Raw genomic sequence first — 20,640 nt, 5'->3', positions numbered from 1 at the left:
ATGGTATAGGGTAGTCAAGTAGGCTAACTCGTCACTGAGTCAAGTTATGTTGTTTCAATTCCAAAAGTGTACTTGAGTACGATCGCCTACTCAAACTCGTGGTTTTTCTCCGGGTCAACCAGTTTCCACCACCTGCTAAAGACCCCCACTCGCAAGTAAATTAATTAAATAAAACCGTTCCGCATGTTAGTCTCAAAATGACCTACTTTGTGTCGAGTACAGTCGTTAAACCGCGTGTCACGTACACCGTATAGGCAGCAATGCCACCTAGATTTGTCTACAAAATGTCAGTATTATCTTTTCCCGCTCAATCGGCTTTTATTTGTTGACTCAGGTAAGTTATTCAGGTCAAGTTTACCTGACGCTTTCTCGTACAAATAATCCGATACACTGACCAGTAAAGTGACAAAGTCCCAAAACTATCGTTATGATGGTTCGCAGATCAACAATAGCAGTCTATCGGATTAAAGAAAAAATATAAATCTACTCTAGTCGTAGAGTCATTAGGACAGACACATAAAAAATAAGAGTTCAGTAACGCACATTATGAATATGGCGAATACCAATGTTTATAAGCACTTGAATATTGCATTACTCTTACTGACTTTTGTGTGACTAATATTTAGACCTATGATAGTGTTACAATCCACTTTTTATTATAAATCGCACTGGTTTTTATATCTATTTATATTTTCAATTATCTATATCACCATATATATATAATAATATTGTACGTTATTCCACCCTTTCACACCTATATATTGTAAGATTAAAAGACGACAACTTGCAGGTGACTAATACACACACCGTTAATGAAAACACGCCATTTTTATTTGTCTATTATCAGTCTGTGCTTTGGCTTATACATATTTGACATACATTTGACGTACAGGTACATCATAGGCCTCTAGACCCAAATCTACACTATATAATAACACCCATTGACTACCCAATGAACATAAAATAATATGACTATATGATTTTAAATGTTCTGTGAATAGCGTCACTATTTTTGTAATATTGCAAAATGCGTATATAGAGAGATATGAAAACAATAATTACATATTTAACATGACCTTGAACTCTTACCTGTCGCCAGGTAGAATAATCCTTAATCTCGGTAAATAATTGAATTGTTACAATATTTTAGATCACTTACCACAAATTAATAATACTTCCTTCCACATTATTCCTATGTTGTGATCCAAACGAAGATCAGTTACATTAAGGTTCAAACAAATACAGCTACCATTCGACGCGCTCCACTGCGACAAACGCTTGCTGTGTTAAGCAGGCGTGGTGATAATATGTACTAGTAGAAATACTACGCAGGCCCACAGTGTATTGGTCGGTTAAATTAATAGCAAGTTCTTTTTTGACAAACGGCCTACTGTGGTGTTGTTGTTAAGAGTAATTAACTGAAATCGTTAAAACTTAAAAGTCAAGTTTGGGCAGATTTAGTTGCATATAGTTTAAAGTAGCACTATTTGGGTCAATTACATAATATTTTATTACTTAATATACCTGTTGACTCCTATCGGATATCGATCCAAGAATCTATCCAACCCTTGCAGCTTCTTCCCAAAAGAGTTGCTACTAATTACCACATTTACAATTCTGGAAATAACGCCCCTGACGCACATATCATATTAAGGTTTTGTCAGGCATAGTTTCTCGGGTGATTGCCATTTTGTGTGGCGCAGACTTGACACCGTTAATAAAGTCCAGCTCAAAGTTAAAATGTCCAGTTTTAACTCTTTAAAATAATTACATTCAGAAAATTCACAAAAATATAATGTATTGACTTCCTTACTATCGCAATTTCTGAAGGTAGAGTTGGAAGTTATCAATGTTTTCAAAATGAAGGGAAATATTTTGTCGATCATCAGATATGGTTATTCATTTGCCGGTAATCTTAACAAAATTTCAGATACATCTATGTAAGTTTTGATAGGAAATTATTACTAACATTAATAATGCCTCGAGGGGTGTCAAAATTAGAGATTTATTTTGGCTCAAATGTTATATAAATTATTAAGAGATATATATTCACATGACAAGCCTATAATCAACGCTCTAGACCATCGGACGGTTGTAATTTTGATAGATTGAAACACAATCGCCATTTAATAATTTAATTTAAAAATGGATAATCGAGACTTTGTTTATTATCGTAACAACGGTAGCAATGAAAACCGAGACTATGCCATTCTTCAAGCAATCATATCGTCGCTCAGAATTTAAAAGTTTAAATGTGCGTCAATAAAGACCCACAGCTCAGAGATACATTTAGAGCATAATGTATTGAAATATAAATTGATTCTAATACGAGATTGAAAACAAAAAATGAATAACAGGCAACGCTTCGTTTTTGTGGATTTTTATTTTAAAAAAGAGGATGATATAACTTCATCAATAACAGCAGACATTTTTGAGGGAGAGAGAGAAATTGGGTTTAACATCCACTCGACACAGACTAGGTCATTTCGGGACTAACATATGGTTCACGTCTATTTCAATAATTCGCTTGCGCGTAGGGGTCTTCGGCAGTAGGAGGACCAGGAGAAAACCCACCAGGTGGACAGGCGACACTATTCCTTGTCACGTACAACCGGTGAATCGAAACCACGTCAGTTGACCCAATGACAGACCTAACGAAACAACGACCATCCAGACCCCCTAGACATTTTTAATGAGATAAATCTATGTAAGTTTCGAGTTATAAAAACAAAAACAAGGATATCATTTTGAGCTCGATGTTCATGGAGAGAAATGGGTTATCTTTTAGACGTCCAGAAATGGCGGCATTAAATGGGGTTTAACGTTCTACATTTCAGCACCGACTGGGCTAATGGAGCCATGCAGTGTGCCATGAGGATAATTCTGTGCGGACACCACAGAGTAAAAAATACAGTGTATTTTTACTCTGTGCGGACACCGGTGTTAGGGTCAACTCTTATATCGAATTCCAACACGCCAATGTGTACACGGGACCTCGGTTTTTCGGCCCATCCGAACAACTAGACACTCGTTGTCAGTCCCTGTGTCCTACACCACTGACAAGGAGAAACCACCCCGAGCAGCGCCGGATTACCCTCGGGGCACGGTGCCCCCCCCCCCCCCCACATAGAATCTCAGTTGCGCGAAAAGCGACGTGAGCATGGTCGGATAGAGAATCCATCTGCCAGTAGTAGTGATTGGGCCCTACGAGGCCCGAGCCCTCCATTGGACTTTCAGGTATCTGTGTCTTTTTTTTTCTTCTTTCATATTTATTTAGCGGGAAAAGTGTATCAAGAAAACGCATTCGAATCTTTTTAGCGGATTATTTTGGTTACGACTTGTCCTACTAGGAGGTGAAATCAAGGTAGACTAACTTTGAGTTTGAACCTATTAATATTCGAGTTTTGAACACATAGGCCTAATTTGTGAAAAATGTCCTTGGTAGGCTAATCTCCGAAGTACTTTTTTTTCTTTTTGTTGTCAGTGAATCGAGAAGGAACGTTGATTTCTGGACTCGTATTATTATGATCACATGAAATAGTATGATTCTTACAATGTTCGACGTTCGTCAAAAATCGACCCGGCTCTGTCGAAACGTTACGGTCTCTGCTGATATGACTCTCCGTATCAAGGTCTCCCCGTTATCACTGATCGACTTTAAATTGGGTTTGACATTCATAGGCCTATGTGTGGAACAATACTGCTATGTTCTGGTCTCTGTGTTAGGTTGGGGCCCCACATACTCAATTATCAATAACAATGTTCTTTCTTCAGGGTACGGTAGCCCTACGTGTCTTTTTACTATGGGTTTTTCAAGGTAAAGACGAAGACGACGTTGACTCGTGTTCAATCCCTGCGTTGGCCGAGAAAGTTCATCTGAATTTTCTGGCGTGGTTCCTCCGTGTCAGGGGTGCAGGACAGACTGCAGAGGGTCTGACAACTGACCGTATAGTCGTTCGGATGGGACGTGCACATTGGCGTGCACGTAAAAGATCCCTTGGCAGTTGGAATTTGACATAAGAGTAGGGTGCATGACGTATGCCCGTCGTCAGTAGCCCAGTCGGAGGTTCGGGCCGTAGGACATAAATCCTACTTCATTTCGTTCGATTTCATAAAGAAATGGGTACTGGAAGAAAATTCTTCAAAATAAGGGGAAATAACTAAATCTAAAAGTTTTAAGACATGATTATCTAAAAACACTATAAGAACTACTGTATGGATTTCATTGAAATTTGGCAGGTGTTTGGATATGATTATTATGAGTTTATGTGCAAAAAATCAAATGACTAGGTATATTAGGTACAAAGTTGTGAACATTTTATTGGAGGAAAACGGTTGAAAATTATACATTTTTTAGGGAAAGTAGTTTTCCCAGGAAATATAATATATACCATAGAACAACGTATTTCTGAAGTCCAAATGAACCATTGTACAGGATTATCTATATAAAGTTAATGATGGCCTTCATTTTAGAAAATCAATGTTAGTTAACTTCATCACTGCAAAATTTTAACTTTTTTCCATTTTCCAAAGACAGACAGCAAATTATGTATATAACATACATGAATGATTTATAGATATTCTTGTACAGTAAGTATAGGGCTAATATCATGCCAAATTTCATTGTTCTAGGTATAATAGTTTTTATTGTATGGCTTTCCTAAGTTGCAAAATATGCGTTTTGAGAAAATGCTGATTTGACGCGATCTTCAAATAAAAACAACATATACACATGTAATCGGTTGAGAAAAGGCTAAGATAGTGTTAAACACTTACAGGATTATATAGTAAGTTAATAGTAATGATTGTAGGCTTTGGTTTGATATTATAGGGTTGATGTTGTCTCTATGCCTGCACCATACATTGGCCCACCCTCTCGAACAACACAGGCCTCCTCATCAGCGATCTTTGAGATTGACTTAGACTTTCTGTCTCGCTTGATTAAAATTTCTGAAGCTTTGTCTGATTTTTTGCAGCGTAATTTATCTGATTTTTTACAGCTTTGTAACAATTGATTATTTGGCTGAATACCTGTCATAGTTAACATTTCGCAAACTGAAACCCGTCCCTGATTCCAGTTGGCAACGGCTATTATGACACCAGTCTCAATAGTTTTTAGGGAAACAAACACAGTTTTACTAATATACTTCCAAACAAGGGAATGCAACCCTTCATTAGCATTTTGTGTTAATTTCTTTTGACACTTTTTTAGTAGTTCTTCATTTGTTAAATGTTTAAATAAGTCAATGAAGTAGTGGGCGACCTCTTTTGTTAGTGGGGTGTCATGTTTTTTTCGAGCACGAAACTCTTCTGGATCTATACCCTGTTCTGTAGCTTGTTTGTAATAGCACCAAGCCATAGAACATCTATCATGATGCGGATTTTTGTTGTCAGACATGCTATGAAAAAATATAGCCCAGATAGCACTTTTCACGTCAGAAACTGATTCCGAATTTTCAATTATCGCCTTCCGATAGTATGATGACCAACTCTTCATTCGAGCTTTCGTCATTTTACCTTGGCCACTGACAGGGTTTCTAGATTTCCCTTCAGCCCTGGCTGCTGCCATCGCATTTTTACTGATCAGCTCAAGGCCTTTGTACATCCGTTTTGACACATGATTGATACACTCCTCTTTAATAATAGGGGTAGTCTCTCCGTAAGGACACAATTCGTTTAATGCGTCGACTGTTTTAGCATCTCCGTCACTTAAAACTGTAGTGTATCTGAAACCTAAATCTTGAGAGCGTGCCCACAATATTTTTGCAATGGCAGTTTCCATGGAGCCAGATGATCCATCAAAATTTTTTTCACATTTGTGATCTGTCAGCCATTTGGCCTTTTCATCATCCGAAAGTTTATTGCCATATACTTCACACGCATGGCAATATTTGCTCAAAATTTCATAGTCAATTATTAGTCCAGTGTCGAGCTGTATGATAAAACCTATGCAATGTAATGACGTATGCCCACGGGTGTGCCAAGAACCGTCGTAACTTACGAGTATGTCTTTAGGATCACTAGTATCATCATGGAATTGGCTTTCACATTTATTAATTATCTCATGTGCATCACTTAAAATATTATTGTTTGACAGTTTATCATGCAATGTTGTTGAAATTTTATTATATGTTTTATGATGCAATGCACCTAAAACACCACAATCGGATGTGAATTTATTTAGTGAGGTACAACCAATACCAATGTCTTTAGAACCAAAAACAACTTGGTGGTTAACAATAAATGCATTTTTATCGTGAACTGGATTTTCTTCAATTTTGGACTAGACCAAAAGTTATTTACATACGGGCAATTTGGGCATTTTAAAAGAATCTTGGTAGCGTAACCCTTCGTAGCATTGACAGAGGGACAAACACCCTTAGTGTGGCATTCCGGACACAAAAATTCAGATATGAGGGACTGTAAAATGTCAGTATGCATCATTTTAAAACCACTCGTATTAATACTATTATTATTGTCATTTTCAATATCTTCAGTTTCTTTATTATTTATATTGTTGTCTTTTAATAATTGATGAAGGGTCAGAGTCAGAAACAAATTCCTCATGTCCTGCAGTTGTGTCATTTTCATTATTAATGGTTTGTGAGGTAGATTCATTTTTTTTCAGTTGATCCACGTATATTATTATCTATGGAACATGAACTTGAAGGGATAGAAAAATCGTCTGCTATAGAAAATTCGTCTGCTAGGCCTACATCTATGTCTATTCATTGGCACTGGGGTTTTATTTACAGTATTTTTAGATCTACATTTCACTATATTCTTTTTCAAAGTACGTCTTTTAGAGCCTCTATATTTTTTCTTAGTGGAACTTTTACTGGCAGCCATAATGTCAAAAGTTAATTAATCGAAATTAAGTAATTTGTTTCTTAAAAAAAAAGCCCGGTAAAACACACGTAAAATTTACTACAAGGAGTAAATAGTAATTGTAGCCGCGATTGTCATTTATAAGTAGTCATAGGTAGCTGGGAAGTCGTGTATGATCGCGCATCGCCGTAACTAGGTTCCGTGGGAAAGTAAGTAACTGCGCATGCGCCGTAGTAGGTCATGACCGATTGACCCTTATTATGTATTCAAAATTCCATAAAAGGAAATTTCCGTGACATTTGTTTAACGGATGTAACCGACAATTGCCAAATATGTAACGGTTATAAATAGAATATCTTTAGACCATAATGCGTAGCGTAACTTCCTCTTTCCATCGATATGTGAAACATGGCGACCAGAACTCTCGAGTCAACGGCACGGAAGCCGATTTTAAAGGACCTAAGTCCGTAACTCAAAATCCTCAAAAATCTTCGACATCGAAAACACGAATTATTGGTCAATTTAAATCAACATTGATGATGTAAACTTACCGGGAAAAGATGAGCTTCTGATATCCGATATTTAAGATAAAATAATTTTATTAACATTGGTACACGAATCGTGTACCATAATGCGCTTCAGCCCCAGTTGTATTGAGGGACGAGGCTAGACACATTGCACCACATCAAATGGAGTTATGTAGGCTAGAATAACTAGACGCTAGAAATTTGCACTCGATTGAGATTGCTGACTTATTTCGCCGAACATAACTGATTTGAAATTGGAGTAAAAACGGAAACCATTAAATAAATGTAAATCAGTTTATATACATTCATATTACAGTATTATATGCGTTGCGACCCACTTTTGTGAATTTCTAGGTCCCAAATGTTAGCGATTTAGCTCCATTAATTGACGTACACATATTTAAAATATGAAATTAGGTATTTATTTTTATTTTGTCAATGTAATTTTTGATTATGACATAATAAAGTTGCCGAAAATGACAAAATGTCAAAACTCATAAAATTGATATATTTTTAGACTTTTTCCTGCCGTGTCTTACCTTAAAATACAAGTATTATGCAGATTATTGACAGTACGAAGTAGGCCTACTGTCATATCTATATAACCATAATGTGACAGCATAACAATACACATTCAAAATCAATCAGGCCTACTGAAAAGTTATCACTCAGTATCATTAATTGAACACCTGTGGATTCAAAGTATGGCGACGGCGTTTTTTTTTTTGTTTTTACTGTTGAACTAGCATCATAGCTCTACTTCGTAGTTCGTATAATGCACGATCTGAAAGGATTATCTAAAGAATCATCAGACAGCATAACACATCCAAATTGGACTTCCCATACTTGTTTCTTTTACTTTAATATTTGGTGAAACCAACACTAACAGCATTTGATTTTGTTGTTCCAGCCGAAGGATTAATTAGTCATGAACGAGATTATAAGAATCTATTTTGAAACCAAGGAAAAATAGAAAATGGCCCATACAAAATACAACTTTTATAGATAAACTAGTGGGTAGACCCACTAAATAAGAGATCATAAAAGAAACAAGTAGTTTACTTTGATTTCACACAACACATTTATGTCTGCTTACAGGGCTAAAAACTTGATATTCAAACCACAACTAAAATATTACATAACTCATTTTATGTATTCATATTCAAGAGGTCCGATGAATCTAGGACTATTTCTCGGTAATAAAAAACCCTATCAGTTAATAAGGGTTTCGTGTGTTAAAAACAATAACCTTAAGTTTTTGAATTCCTTCTTGTATACTGAAAATAAATGTTTGTGTGACAGAATATATGTGGATACACCTATCCAATTTCTGAAGGTAATCATGGCAAGTTATTGTGAAATTGATTCATTGAGTTGTGAAAGGGATGATGAACAAATGAATATTGATGAGAACTTATCATCAGTTTCTAAAGATCGGATAGTAGCTGATCTAGTGGATATTGATTATACCGAAGCAGAAAACGAAACTAGATCTTCAGAATTATCAGAACCGTCAGAAGTCACTGACCTTACATGTTCAGATGAAAGAATTTCACCGAAAAGTTTGTTATATCAAGTTACAAACTTTTTTCAACAGAATTATCCTTTAATACATAAAGATTTATTACATGATGGTGCTATTTGCCCCAGCTCGTTTTTGACAAAGTTGAAAGAAAGTTCTGAAGAACAGATGAAAGATAGCACTCAAATAACAATACATGAGAAGGATCCGTTATGTGTAACAGCAACTTCGTCTAAAATGGAAACACCTGCTGATGAAGATGTTATAGATATTTCTGTTTTATATTCAGGTATACTGGTTAAAACACAATCTGATTAAAACACAGATCCTATTTCGTTTCGTTTCTATAGTTCAAAATTTCGTTTTACTTGACTTTACTACACTAGGATCCATAGGCGTACGAGGCGGGGTGACCGGGAGGGCACCGCCCCCCCCCCCCCCAATATTTTCTTGAAAAAAAATAGAAATCTGAAAAGAGCTCAGAATTGTGAGATCGGTCATTAGCCGAGGAGTTTTTGAAAATGGGGTAGGGGTATGGCCTTGTCGGGGAAGGCTATGGTCTTGTCGGGAATGAATGCTCAGTTTGTCGGGAAGCGTCGCGCCGTCTGTCGGGTTTTGAATATTTTTAATAATATGGAAGCGGAAAGAAAGCAGTCCAGTCAATGATGAACACGTACGCCATCTGAATAGAACTAGCACGTACACATGTAGTGTAGGCCATCGAATGTATAATAAACCGAAACGAAATATAGATCTGTATTTTAATCAGATTGGGTTAAAACACAGGTTTTATGCACAGGGGTTAGAGGGTGGTTGACCTGTGTGTATGTTGCACTATGTTTGTTTTAATAACAAAATGAAATGAAATGGGGTTTACTGTCCTACTGTTCTGCACTGACTTGCTAATGAAGATGGGCATACACCATAAAGTGTGCTATGAGGGAAATATTGCCCGGAGAGCAACACTACAGCCTACTCTTATGCTGAATTCCAACTGTCATAGGTTTTTCGCCCCATTCAAACGACTATGCGCCCTCAGTCCTGCACTACGGACACAGTGTGGAACCATGCCGGAAAATACTGATGAACTTCTCGGCCAACATTGAGTCACTGTGTCTCCTTTTCAAAAATGTACCAGTGAGCATGATTCAAACCCATATCCTTTGTTCAACAAGTTAAGGTAGTGCTGCTTTTCGATTTTGGGCCACTACTAATAACGGTGTAGTACTAGTAATTGGGCAGTGAGGGAAATTCTGATGCAATTGTTATCAGGACACGCACCTGGTGCACACCGGTGATCAATTGGCCAACCGCATGCCTTTAAAGTAGCGTTACTTCTGAGGAGAGAGCAATAGCAATACTGTATTTCTGTGTAACAGTCAAATACTATACTTTTTATTAGCAACAAATCAGGGGATATGTGAAAGCAGGAATGGGATTTCGCCCCTTGTCCGACGTTATTTTCCAAATGCCCAAAATTGTCCGATCAGGAATATGCCCAATTGGACATCAAGACATGGTGAATAATATTCAAAATTCTAAAATTAATATAGTTTACTGAGTGTATAACTACCACTCAACCCGATCATCGTTGATAATACGCTGGATTGATTAGGTAATTAAGTGATCAACGTATTTATGGTGTTATACTGCCAAACATCTACCTTGATTAACTAGTTAATATGCCATAAACCTTTACCGTTTTTTCACTTAACACAACTAATTGCCTGTGTTTGGAGGCGGGCATTGTGCCACCCTTACAGGTCACATACGCCTACGTGTCAGCCTACTATCACCAACCTGTTTCAAGGTTATTCTTCGTTCGAATAAGCACCCAGGTGATAAATATAGATGAGCTATGAATGGGGGTGGGGGTAGCTCATTAGAGAAGGTATTTGTTGCAATTCAAATATAAAAATCCAAATCTGTTTCCATATATACAGTTGAACATACATTACGGTAAAATTCAAATCATATCAACAGGTTAATATAAAGGTCTTAACCCAATCTCATCTCATCTCTCATCCGATTCTCACATGTGTTTGTTGTTGTCTAATTTTGAGAAAATAATTAACATAGAGATGAAAGGGCAATCATTTCAACAAATCAGATTAAATATAAAATTAGAGATAATAAATATTGTAACGAATCAAATTGAAGAAGTTAAATTAATCTATAAATTTCATTGGTTAAAGTGCCAGTTAATAGAATCAGTTAAACATACATCTGTAGCTTTCAAGGACTTTTATTTGGGTAGAAAATTGTAGTGAATTTAATTAAACATACATTATGCAAGAGGTAAATCTGCCTATTGTAGGTCTTTCTTTAGGCCTGAAATGTTATTTAAACTATTAATTACACATTTATTAACAAAACAAGACCATAATCAACTCTCGATGGCTTCGGATATTCACGATTTTAACTAGATTAGAACGGTTGACCATTTAAAGATTTAATTTAAAAATGGGAAAGCGAGGCTAAGTTGCGAATATACCAGTGCGCTAGTTACCACTATGCACACATCTTGTCAAAACAATAAACAGTGATAATTTGGCTCAGAATGAAGTAATTTGGCTGAAATTTTCAATATTTTCTTTTTTTATTTATTATTATAGCAAGAATGGCCAACTCTTTATTAAACTCTTAACTAATGTATCTTTAATAAACTTTAAACCATAAATAAAGTAACAATGAAATGAAATGAAATGGGGTTTAACGTCCTACTGTTATGATCCGAACTGGGCTAATGAAGACGGGCATATGCCATACAGTGTGCTATGAGGGAAATTTTGCCCGGACAGCGGCACTACGGCCTACTCTTATATCGAATTCCAACTGTCAAGGGATCTTTTATGTGCACGCCAATGTGTACACGGGACCTCTATTTTTCGTCTCATCCGAATGACTAGACAGCTGTCATTGTCAGGCCCTCCATCCTGCATCACTGACAAGGGGGAACCACGCCGGAAAATCTTGATGCACTTTCTCGGCTAATGCAGAGATCGAACACCCGACCTCCAGGTTAGCAAATAAAGTAAGAGTTGACATTTGATTGGCACTGGTCTGACTGTATAACTGTTAATTTTATAACCCTTGATAGAGATGTCTCTTTATAAGCCTATATAGAGGATATTTGTCGTTTTAGAGTGAATAACATATTTTATTTCATCGAAAAGCAAGAAAACTTATATTTTCACGAATGCGTAGCATGAGTGAAAATATAAACGTTTTCTAGCTTAGAGATGAAATAAAATATGTTATTCACGACAAAACGACAAATGTTCTATTTATTTTATGATTTTACAATCATTTTAGGTAAAAACAACATGGACTATTGCTAGCCAGTGGAATAACACTTTTATTTCACTGATAAAACGAGGTATTCCACTACTGATCATAAAATAAATAAGATTATAACACAGTCAAGACCATTCTTACTTAAAGCAATCACTTTATACAGGGGCGGATCCAGAGGGGATGCATTCTTTAAATAAAATTTGAAAAAGAAATTTAAATTAGTATCAATACAGTTACCCTATTATAATGATAATAATAATCAGAAATTCATAACTGCAGTGACCTGCATTTAATAGATATAGGCGTCTTTAGATAAAACAATACTGAGAAAATGAAATTAGTAACACGGTTCGACTTTCAGGGAATGTAGCTCGTCAACGTGTGTTCTCTAAGTATACTTCAACACTTTATTTCAGGAGCAAATAATTAACAGCAACAATTTAACAACTTATAATTTCCTATGTATCGAACCTCCAAGTAGTATATAGGTTCCCTAAGCTGGTCTCTTCAACTAATGAATCATCTTACATACATTTGTCTATTTTTACAAATTAGTTACTTAGAAAGTGTTGACATAAACATAATTATTGCAGGATTAAGACTTAAGGCATTTAAAACAATAGTTAGAAGAAACTTAACAGATCAACCACTTTAGTTGTCAGCATGTCATAATTTAAATTGACTGACAAATTAATTGCTGTCTGCCTCTAATGACTAACCAACCATTAATGAATATTAAAATATTGATTTGAAATTTAAAACATAAATAAAAAAAATAATAAAATAACATATGACCTAGACATATTAACTTGCAGCATCAGGAAGTTAATGTAGTCAATGTCCAAAGATTTGGTGTATTTGAGAATATGAACAGTGGTTGGTATTGTGCAGTGGACAGGCTATGTTACACTATTTCAACACAGCTTCTTAAAGTTCAGTGATCTACAACATTCCGTTCCAGAGTTTTCTCCCCTTTGCTGAAAACCTTTTGAACGTTTTAGAGGGTACTTTGAGAAAGGGTAGGGTTAAAGCTTTTTATTTACAACATCTTGTGGCATGTGTGATGTATTTTATGATTCAGTCTGTCGGCATCCCATAATAATAGTTTACATATTACATGCTTGTATTACCACCGTAGTCTACATTTCAGACAAATTTGATCAAGAATTTAAAAAAACTGAAACAAAGAATCAAGGTAAAAAGAGGAAAAGAAAAAAGAAAATGGATGGAAAAAAAGAAGGGAAAAAATATCCAACACATTTTATAGCTTTACAAATAAAGGATGAAGAAGTAAGTATGTGTAAAAAGGTGTAATTTTTTCTTCTGTCAGGTAGGGAGTCTTGGTGGCTCAGTGGTGGTGGTGGTTTGCCCATGTGAGGGAATAGGATTGAGGGCCTGGCAAGGAACTGGGTGGGCGTGCATTTAAACTTCGAAATACCAGAAGGCCGTAACACAACTGTCCAGGCAAAACTTCTTCATGGCACACTACATAGCATATGCTCGTCTTCATTAGTCATTTCTGTCAAGTATCTGTCATGTTGTGTGGTGTTAAAAAAGATTGGTGATACTTGATTGAACCTTCTGGAATTGAACTCACTCGGTCCCTCGAAACAAGAATTGTGCGCCACCCAGAATGCGACAATGCAACAACTGAATTTTCTACCCATGTCTGTCAATCTGTCAGGTTTATTGTTTTAATTTGTTTAGATTATTATCAAGATCTTATTTTTTTATTAAAGATACATTATGGGAGATTCGATAACAAGTTGGCAGTTCTCACTAATCCATTTAATCGTTTAATCGAGAAGGAAAGTTATGCAGTAAATCTGATCACAATCCACTTAAGATCGCAGGCTAGCGATGCCATCTAGAGTTGATTATGGTCTGGATAAGTTAATTAATGTCTAATTAATAATTTAGATAACATTTCAGGCCTAAAGAAAGACCTGCAATAGACAGATTTAGCTCTTGCATAATGTATGTTTAAATTTAGATTATGCTATGTTCCCACTATCACGACTTGTGCTACGCGGTTTTAATCGTGGAGTAATCGTGGTGATCCTATCAGGTCTTATTATATATTGAGGTCAGTTGTAACACTTGTGCCGTAACGTATCCGAAAGTATCTTCACATACCAGATCGTGGACTCGATAGGGATAATCCTATCGTAAGGCATCGCAAGACAGTTGGAACCTACCATAAGAAAAAGGTTTATTTACCTTCATTTTCGCTTAAAGTGGTAAAAATGGGATGTATTACTACAGTCAAGTAAAATTAGGAAATATATGCTCATGGTTCTTTAAGATTAAAGTAGCTAAGTCTCTAACTCAGTATCATCCAAAATCTTCGACATAGAAAACACGATTTATTTGTCGGTTTAAATCAACATTGATGTTGTGATCTTACCGGGAAAAGATGTCCTTCTGATATCCAATATTTAAGACAAAATAAACATTTTGTAATTGGTACACGAATCGTGTACCATAATGCATTTCAGCGCTATTTGTAATAAGGGACTCGAAAAAACGAGGCTAGGCATATTGTACAAGTCATGTCAAACGGTGACGCTATATTCTTATCTGGAGAGCAAGCCCAATAAATAATATCGGCGTAGACTGGAATAACCTGACGCTAGAGATTGAAATTCGATTGAGAATACTGGCGTATTTCGCCGAACCTAACTGATTAAAAATTACAGTAAAAACAGAAACGATTGTAAATCAATTTATATACATTCATATTACATTATTGTATGCGTTGCGACCCATTTGTGTCAATTTCTAGGTCCCAAATATTAGCAATTTAGCTCCTTTAAAAATGTAAAATATAACCTTTGTAGATTCATGAGAAAGTAAAAGATTTACAGTCAAAGTTGCTAGAGAGTAATATAAAATACCAAAAAGCTGTCGTATCACATGAAAAACTACATATGACTTTGATGGTATTTCATCTTACTGAGGAAAATATGGATCAGTAAGTCTTGAATTTTTTTGTTGAAAAACACTACTCAATAATAGGATGGCCTGTATTCTCAGCTATTTTAGTAATAAATATTTTTTCATATAACGAATGGAATATTCATTTGTATATATAGCTGATATAAAATGGTGTAACACATAATATTAAACTGCAGTGGTGTAATACATTGTCTAGAGCTCCTATGTGTATTGCACTGCCAAGTGACAATACTATATACTGGAAAACACCGAAAAACACTGGAAAACTACCGGAAAACACCGGAAAACACCATGTTATACTGAATACCGGAAAACACCGGAAAAACACTAAATACCGGAAACCACACTAAATACCGAAAAACACCCTAAATAGGTAACCCGGTATATAGTATAGCCCATGCCAAGAACTACAATGGTGTATCAGACTACATATATATGGAACTACTTATGTAGGACGTTAAGACCCACATTTCATTTCATTTATATGGTACAACACAATATAAAGAACTACAATCATAAAAATGGTGTAACATACTGTATAGAACTACAATTGTATAACATACTATATAAACCAACAATGATATTACACACTACAACTATATAAAGCTAATATGGTGTAACACACTATATAAAGAACTACAATTGTATAACATACTACATAGAACTACAATGGTGTAACACACTATAAAGAACTACAATGGTGTAACATACTATACAGAACTACAACAATACTATATAAATTTACAATGGTGTAAAATACTATATAGAATTACAATGGTGTAACATACTATATAGAACTACAATTGTATAATATACTATAAAACTATATTGTACAATGGTGTAACATACTATTTTAATCTACAATGGTGTAAAACACTATATAAAACTACAATGGTTTAACACACGATAAAGAACTACAATTGTATAACATACTACATAGAACTACAATGATGTGACATGTTATAAAGATCTACAATTGTATAACATACTATATAGAACTACAATGATGTATCATGCTATAAAGATCTACAATTGTATAACATACTATATAGAACTACAATGATGTATCATACTATGATGAAATACTTTTGCCAGTCAATGTCACCTTGGCATGGAAATATCCAGTGGAAAACTCCATCTGTATGTCAGGATAAGCACATTTTCAACATAAGTACACAGAATTGTTTTTGAAAATGCAAACTATACCATTCAATGAATAAAATGTTATAATTCCTACATATACATCACATTACTAATAGAATGACTATATGTTGATTTTTTTTTTTTTTTGTGGGGGGGGGGGGGGGTGGATGGTCGAATGGTTAGCACTGTATCATAAGGCCTGTCATTGAGTCAACTCGTTTGGTTTCGAATCCCCGGTTGTACGTGACAGGGAGTAGGGTCGTCTGTCCAACCTCAAGGGTTTTGTCCGGGTCCTTCGGTTTCCTCACACTGCTAAAAACCCCTATGCGCAAGCGAATTATTAAAATAAAATTAAACCATATGTTAGTCCCAAAATGACCTAGTTTGTGTCAAGTGGATGGACGTTAAACCCCATCTCTCTCTCTCTCTCTCTCTCTCTCTCAATGTTAATTTTTAGTTTGATTTTATTGAAGGTTTTGTTCTCAACTTTTCCTTTTCAGAGCCAAATTGGCTTTAAATAATGCAGCTACAGAAATCATCAATATGTTCAGTCAGCCATTAGAGCTTACTCTACAGGGTCTTGGTCATTTTAATAATAAGGTTTTGTTTGCTATTGGTGAAAATCAGATGTTGTACAAGATTGCAGGTAAATTATATTCTCATTTTTTTACACAGCCACATGTGGACCAGAGGACAGTATAAAACCAGCTGTCAGTGCCAGATTCAGCTTGCATGGGGCCCTGGCTGAAAATGTCGATGGGGCCCTTGTATCAACAGTAAAATGGGGACATATTCTGGTCATTGTCCATCACACTCACACAAATGCAATTTGTATGTCAGTATTGTACATAGATTTATTTGGCACAGAAATATGTATATAACATAATAAATAAAATTATAAATTATATACTGTATATAACTTTTGGGGCCCCTATAATACTGGCTGCAGCCCAGTCAGCCCTCCCCTAAATCCAGCCCTGGCAGCTGTTATAGCACAAGCAGATAATTTTGTTTATAAATAGTAAAATTTTAAAAGTATAATGAATATGATATATGTGAAATGACAATACAGTTATCCTTGAATATGAGATAAAAACATTTAAGTATTCTGATGTATTCTTTTTTCCCAGCTAAATTACTAAAATGTATTTCATTAGTTCTCGAAAAAGTGATTTGAACTTTATGCATATATCAACTCACCTTTTTTTCATAACACACAGTATAGTGTACATTTCATGCTCCAAAATATGAAATATTTTAGAAATTGTTGAAGAATCAATGGCTAGTTATGGTATATTTACCACTGATACAAGATCTACATTTAAGCCACACATTACAATCATGAAGTTATCACAAGATCCAAAATTATACAGACAAGGTAAGTGTATATCTATATAAATAGTTCAGGGAGAGGAGAGAGGGGGGGATGGTTTAACACGTTAGATTGTATAAAGTCTGTCGTTGGGTCAGGTGGCGTGGTTTTGATTCCCCACTTGTGAAATGAAGTGAAAATGAAATGGGATTTAACGCCCTACTGTTCTACTTCGAACTGGGCTAATGAAGATGGGTATTCGCCATACAGTGTTCTGTGAGGGGAATTTTGCCCGGACAGCGGCACTATGGCCTACTCTTATATCGAATTCCAACTGTCAAGGGATCTTTTACATGCACGTCAATGTGTACACGAGACCTCGGTTTTTCGTACCATCCGAACGACTAGACAGTTGTCCTTGTCAGGCCCTCCGTACTGCATCACTGACAAGGGGGAACCACGCCGGATAATCTGAATGGACTTTCTCGGCCAAAGCAGGGATCAAACACCCGACCTCCAGACTAGAGAGCTAGCGTCTTACCCACTTAACCACCATGATCCCTGATTCCCCACTTGGCAAGGGACAATGTATAGGCATTTAGATGGGACGAAAAACTGAGGCCCTGTTTACACATTGACATGCATGTAAAAGAACCCTTGACAATTCAATGTAAGAGTAGACCTTAGTGCCGCTGTGTGGTGTATGATCGTCTTTAATTAGCTCAGTCGGTGCAGAACAGTAGAATGTTAAACACCATTTCAATTTTTAAAAATTTGTAAAAAGGCCATTTTATAATTCGGTCATATATTGTTATCACCTTTCTCTGTCGATCATCCACATTTGTTACTATCTGGCTGAGTCTAGATTTGTACACAGTGTTTGAAGCCTATTGATTTTCAATAATTACTTACAGGGTTGTGGCCCTTGATGACTAATAAAATTCTTGTATATGCTCTAGTTGCTGAGGTTATCATCCAGTTGACTTAACTGTTTATGAGAAGAAGAATCTGATCGATTTCGGATAAATCAGACAGCTAAAGTTATCATCTGATTACTGGTACATGCTTGGTTTATATTGGCACTAAGAATCAGCCATCAAATTTTAATTTAATCTGATGAATAATTCATGTGTTGTAACATTTGATCACTTGTCATATGACCCATTTGGTACAAAATATTAAACACGTGACATATTCAACTCTCGATGGCATCGCTAGCCTGCGATGTTTATTGGATTAGGTTCCGATTTGCTGTTCGACTTCAATTCATAATTAAATCATGAAATGGATAATCAATACTATGTTTTTATCCTACCGACCTAGGCCGAAAATTCAATCGCTAAAATCTTGGTTCATAGTGGATCAATTTGACTGAAATATTTAGCAAATTCCCTTTACAGACTCTTAGTTTTTAACTAATATAGTGAGAACTGCCAGCTCTTTATCTAATCCCCCATAATGTATCTTTAAGGAATTTGTTTAAGTTGGTACCAGTATTATTCCTACTAATTTGTTTGTTTTCATGGTTGTTGCTTATTGCTCATTATCACATTTTATTGTCTTGTAAACAATGTCGGGCACAGATTCAGACATTGTCAGGGCACAACTTCTCAGGTACAAGTTGATTAGTGCCTAATATTTGGTCAGGTAAAACTAAAATCATTATTTTGTATTTGTAGTTTATTAATTACAATGTTGTCACAAAGACAAAGGATTATTTTTCAAAGGTGCTGGCGGGTGTAATTTGAATTGCCTGATAAACATCTTCTGTAAAAATTCGAGCTCTGGGGAATTGGACTCTAAACTAGAATGTTTTGGGGTAGAGTTCGGCATAGGCTGATTTTTAAAGCCTAGTTTTCACATATCACAGGTGACATCTAGTGTTCGGAATGGAACGAAAAACTAAGATCTGGTCGTATACAGATTAGTATGCACGTAAACCAACTTGTTGAAAGACCTGTCATTAAGTCAACTGGCATGGTTTTGAATCCCTGGTTGTATGTGACAAGGAGTAGGGTCGCCTGTCCAACCACGTGGGTTTTCTCCGGGTCCTCTGGTTTCCTCCCGCTGCTAAAGACCCTTATGCGCAAGCGAATTATTGAAATAAAATTAAACCATATGTTAGTCCCGAAATGACATTAAACCCCATTTCTCTCTCTCTCTCTCTCTGTCTGAAAGTTCAACAAATAGGTGGAGAATGTCCTCTTTCATATTGCACATGTAACAATAGAAATACAAATTAACGTATGTTAGTCTCTAATCACTGTGTTAAACTTTATTCTTTGTCATACCAGGTATTAAAAAGATCGATCCAGTAATTTGGGAAGATTATAAAGATACTAAATTTGGTTCAGACTGTATTACATCTCTACAAATATGTTCGATGACCGGGGGAAAAGGTGAAGATGGATATTATCAAGTTTGTCATGTTTCATCCTTTGTTAAGGATACAGTATAGATAGATAAAACTTAAAACAATAGTCAACTTTACAGTGTTAAAATATAGAACTGATACCTTGACAGCACAACGTCAACTTTACAGTGTTAAAATATAGAACTGATACCTTGACAGCACAACCTGACTTGGTCCTTTGCTGGCACTTTGATTAGACCCATGTTAGAAATAGAGGAAGTCAATAATGACAGGGTCAACCAATGCACTCTTTTGTAAAAAATCTGTAATTGGTGGATTGATCAATTTGGATTTGTAATTGTGGATTACCTCAAAGTCAGCTAACACTGTCAAGTTGACTAAAGTATATTGTGAAGCCTTCACTTTATGAAGATGTCAAATAGGCAACTACTATTGTTTTTTATAGGTCATATTTTGAATATTAATGCAGCATAAATACAGTTATCAGACCTATATTTAAATGATTGTTTTTCATACTAATTAAAGTTATTAATATTTTTGAATATGGCAATACAACTTGATTAAATATTTTCACTGATGTGGCCTTACTAAACTTATGTCTCTATGATAGTTTGATTATTTATTTATACAAAACCATGAGGTGCTGTTATGTCCAATAAAATTGTTATTTGATATAAAG

The 20,640-nt window shown here is 35.6% G+C and overlaps 1 protein-coding gene and 1 long non-coding RNA gene across 8 annotated transcripts in view; one reads left to right on the top strand and one right to left on the bottom strand.

Annotated features, from left to right (window-relative positions):
- Positions 1 to 1,319, bottom strand: part of LOC126818688 (uncharacterized) — a 13,160-nt gene extending 11,841 nt beyond the window's left edge. The window contains exon 1 of the long non-coding RNA XR_007679304.2: positions 1,160 to 1,319. This is a non-coding gene — a long non-coding RNA (uncharacterized LOC126818688). The remainder of the gene's footprint in view (positions 1 to 1,159) is intronic.
- On the top strand, positions 228 to 20,640 carry LOC126818616 (uncharacterized). 7 transcript variants are annotated; one of them, XM_050546129.2, is made up of 7 exons: positions 7,209 to 7,640; positions 8,454 to 9,166; positions 13,325 to 13,464; positions 15,015 to 15,148; positions 16,776 to 16,921; positions 17,537 to 17,653; positions 19,882 to 20,640. In XM_050546129.2, coding segments are annotated over exons 1-7 (1,416 nt in total). In that variant the 5' UTR covers positions 7,209 to 7,638; the 3' UTR covers positions 20,046 to 20,640. The 7 variants fall into 7 exon arrangements, 6 of the variants coding, with proteins under 6 accessions (XP_050402088.1, XP_050402086.1, XP_050402085.1 ...); XM_050546128.2 differs by having other exon boundaries at positions 8,266 to 9,166; XM_050546130.2 differs by having other exon boundaries at positions 7,209 to 7,772.

The sequence above is a fragment of the Patella vulgata genome, chromosome 4, assembly GCF_932274485.2.
Source record: "Patella vulgata chromosome 4, xgPatVulg1.2, whole genome shotgun sequence".
Taxonomy (NCBI): Eukaryota; Metazoa; Mollusca; class Gastropoda; family Patellidae; genus Patella; species Patella vulgata.
The sequence above is the reverse complement of the archived record's forward strand: the minus strand, read 5'-3'. Positions and strand labels throughout refer to the sequence as shown.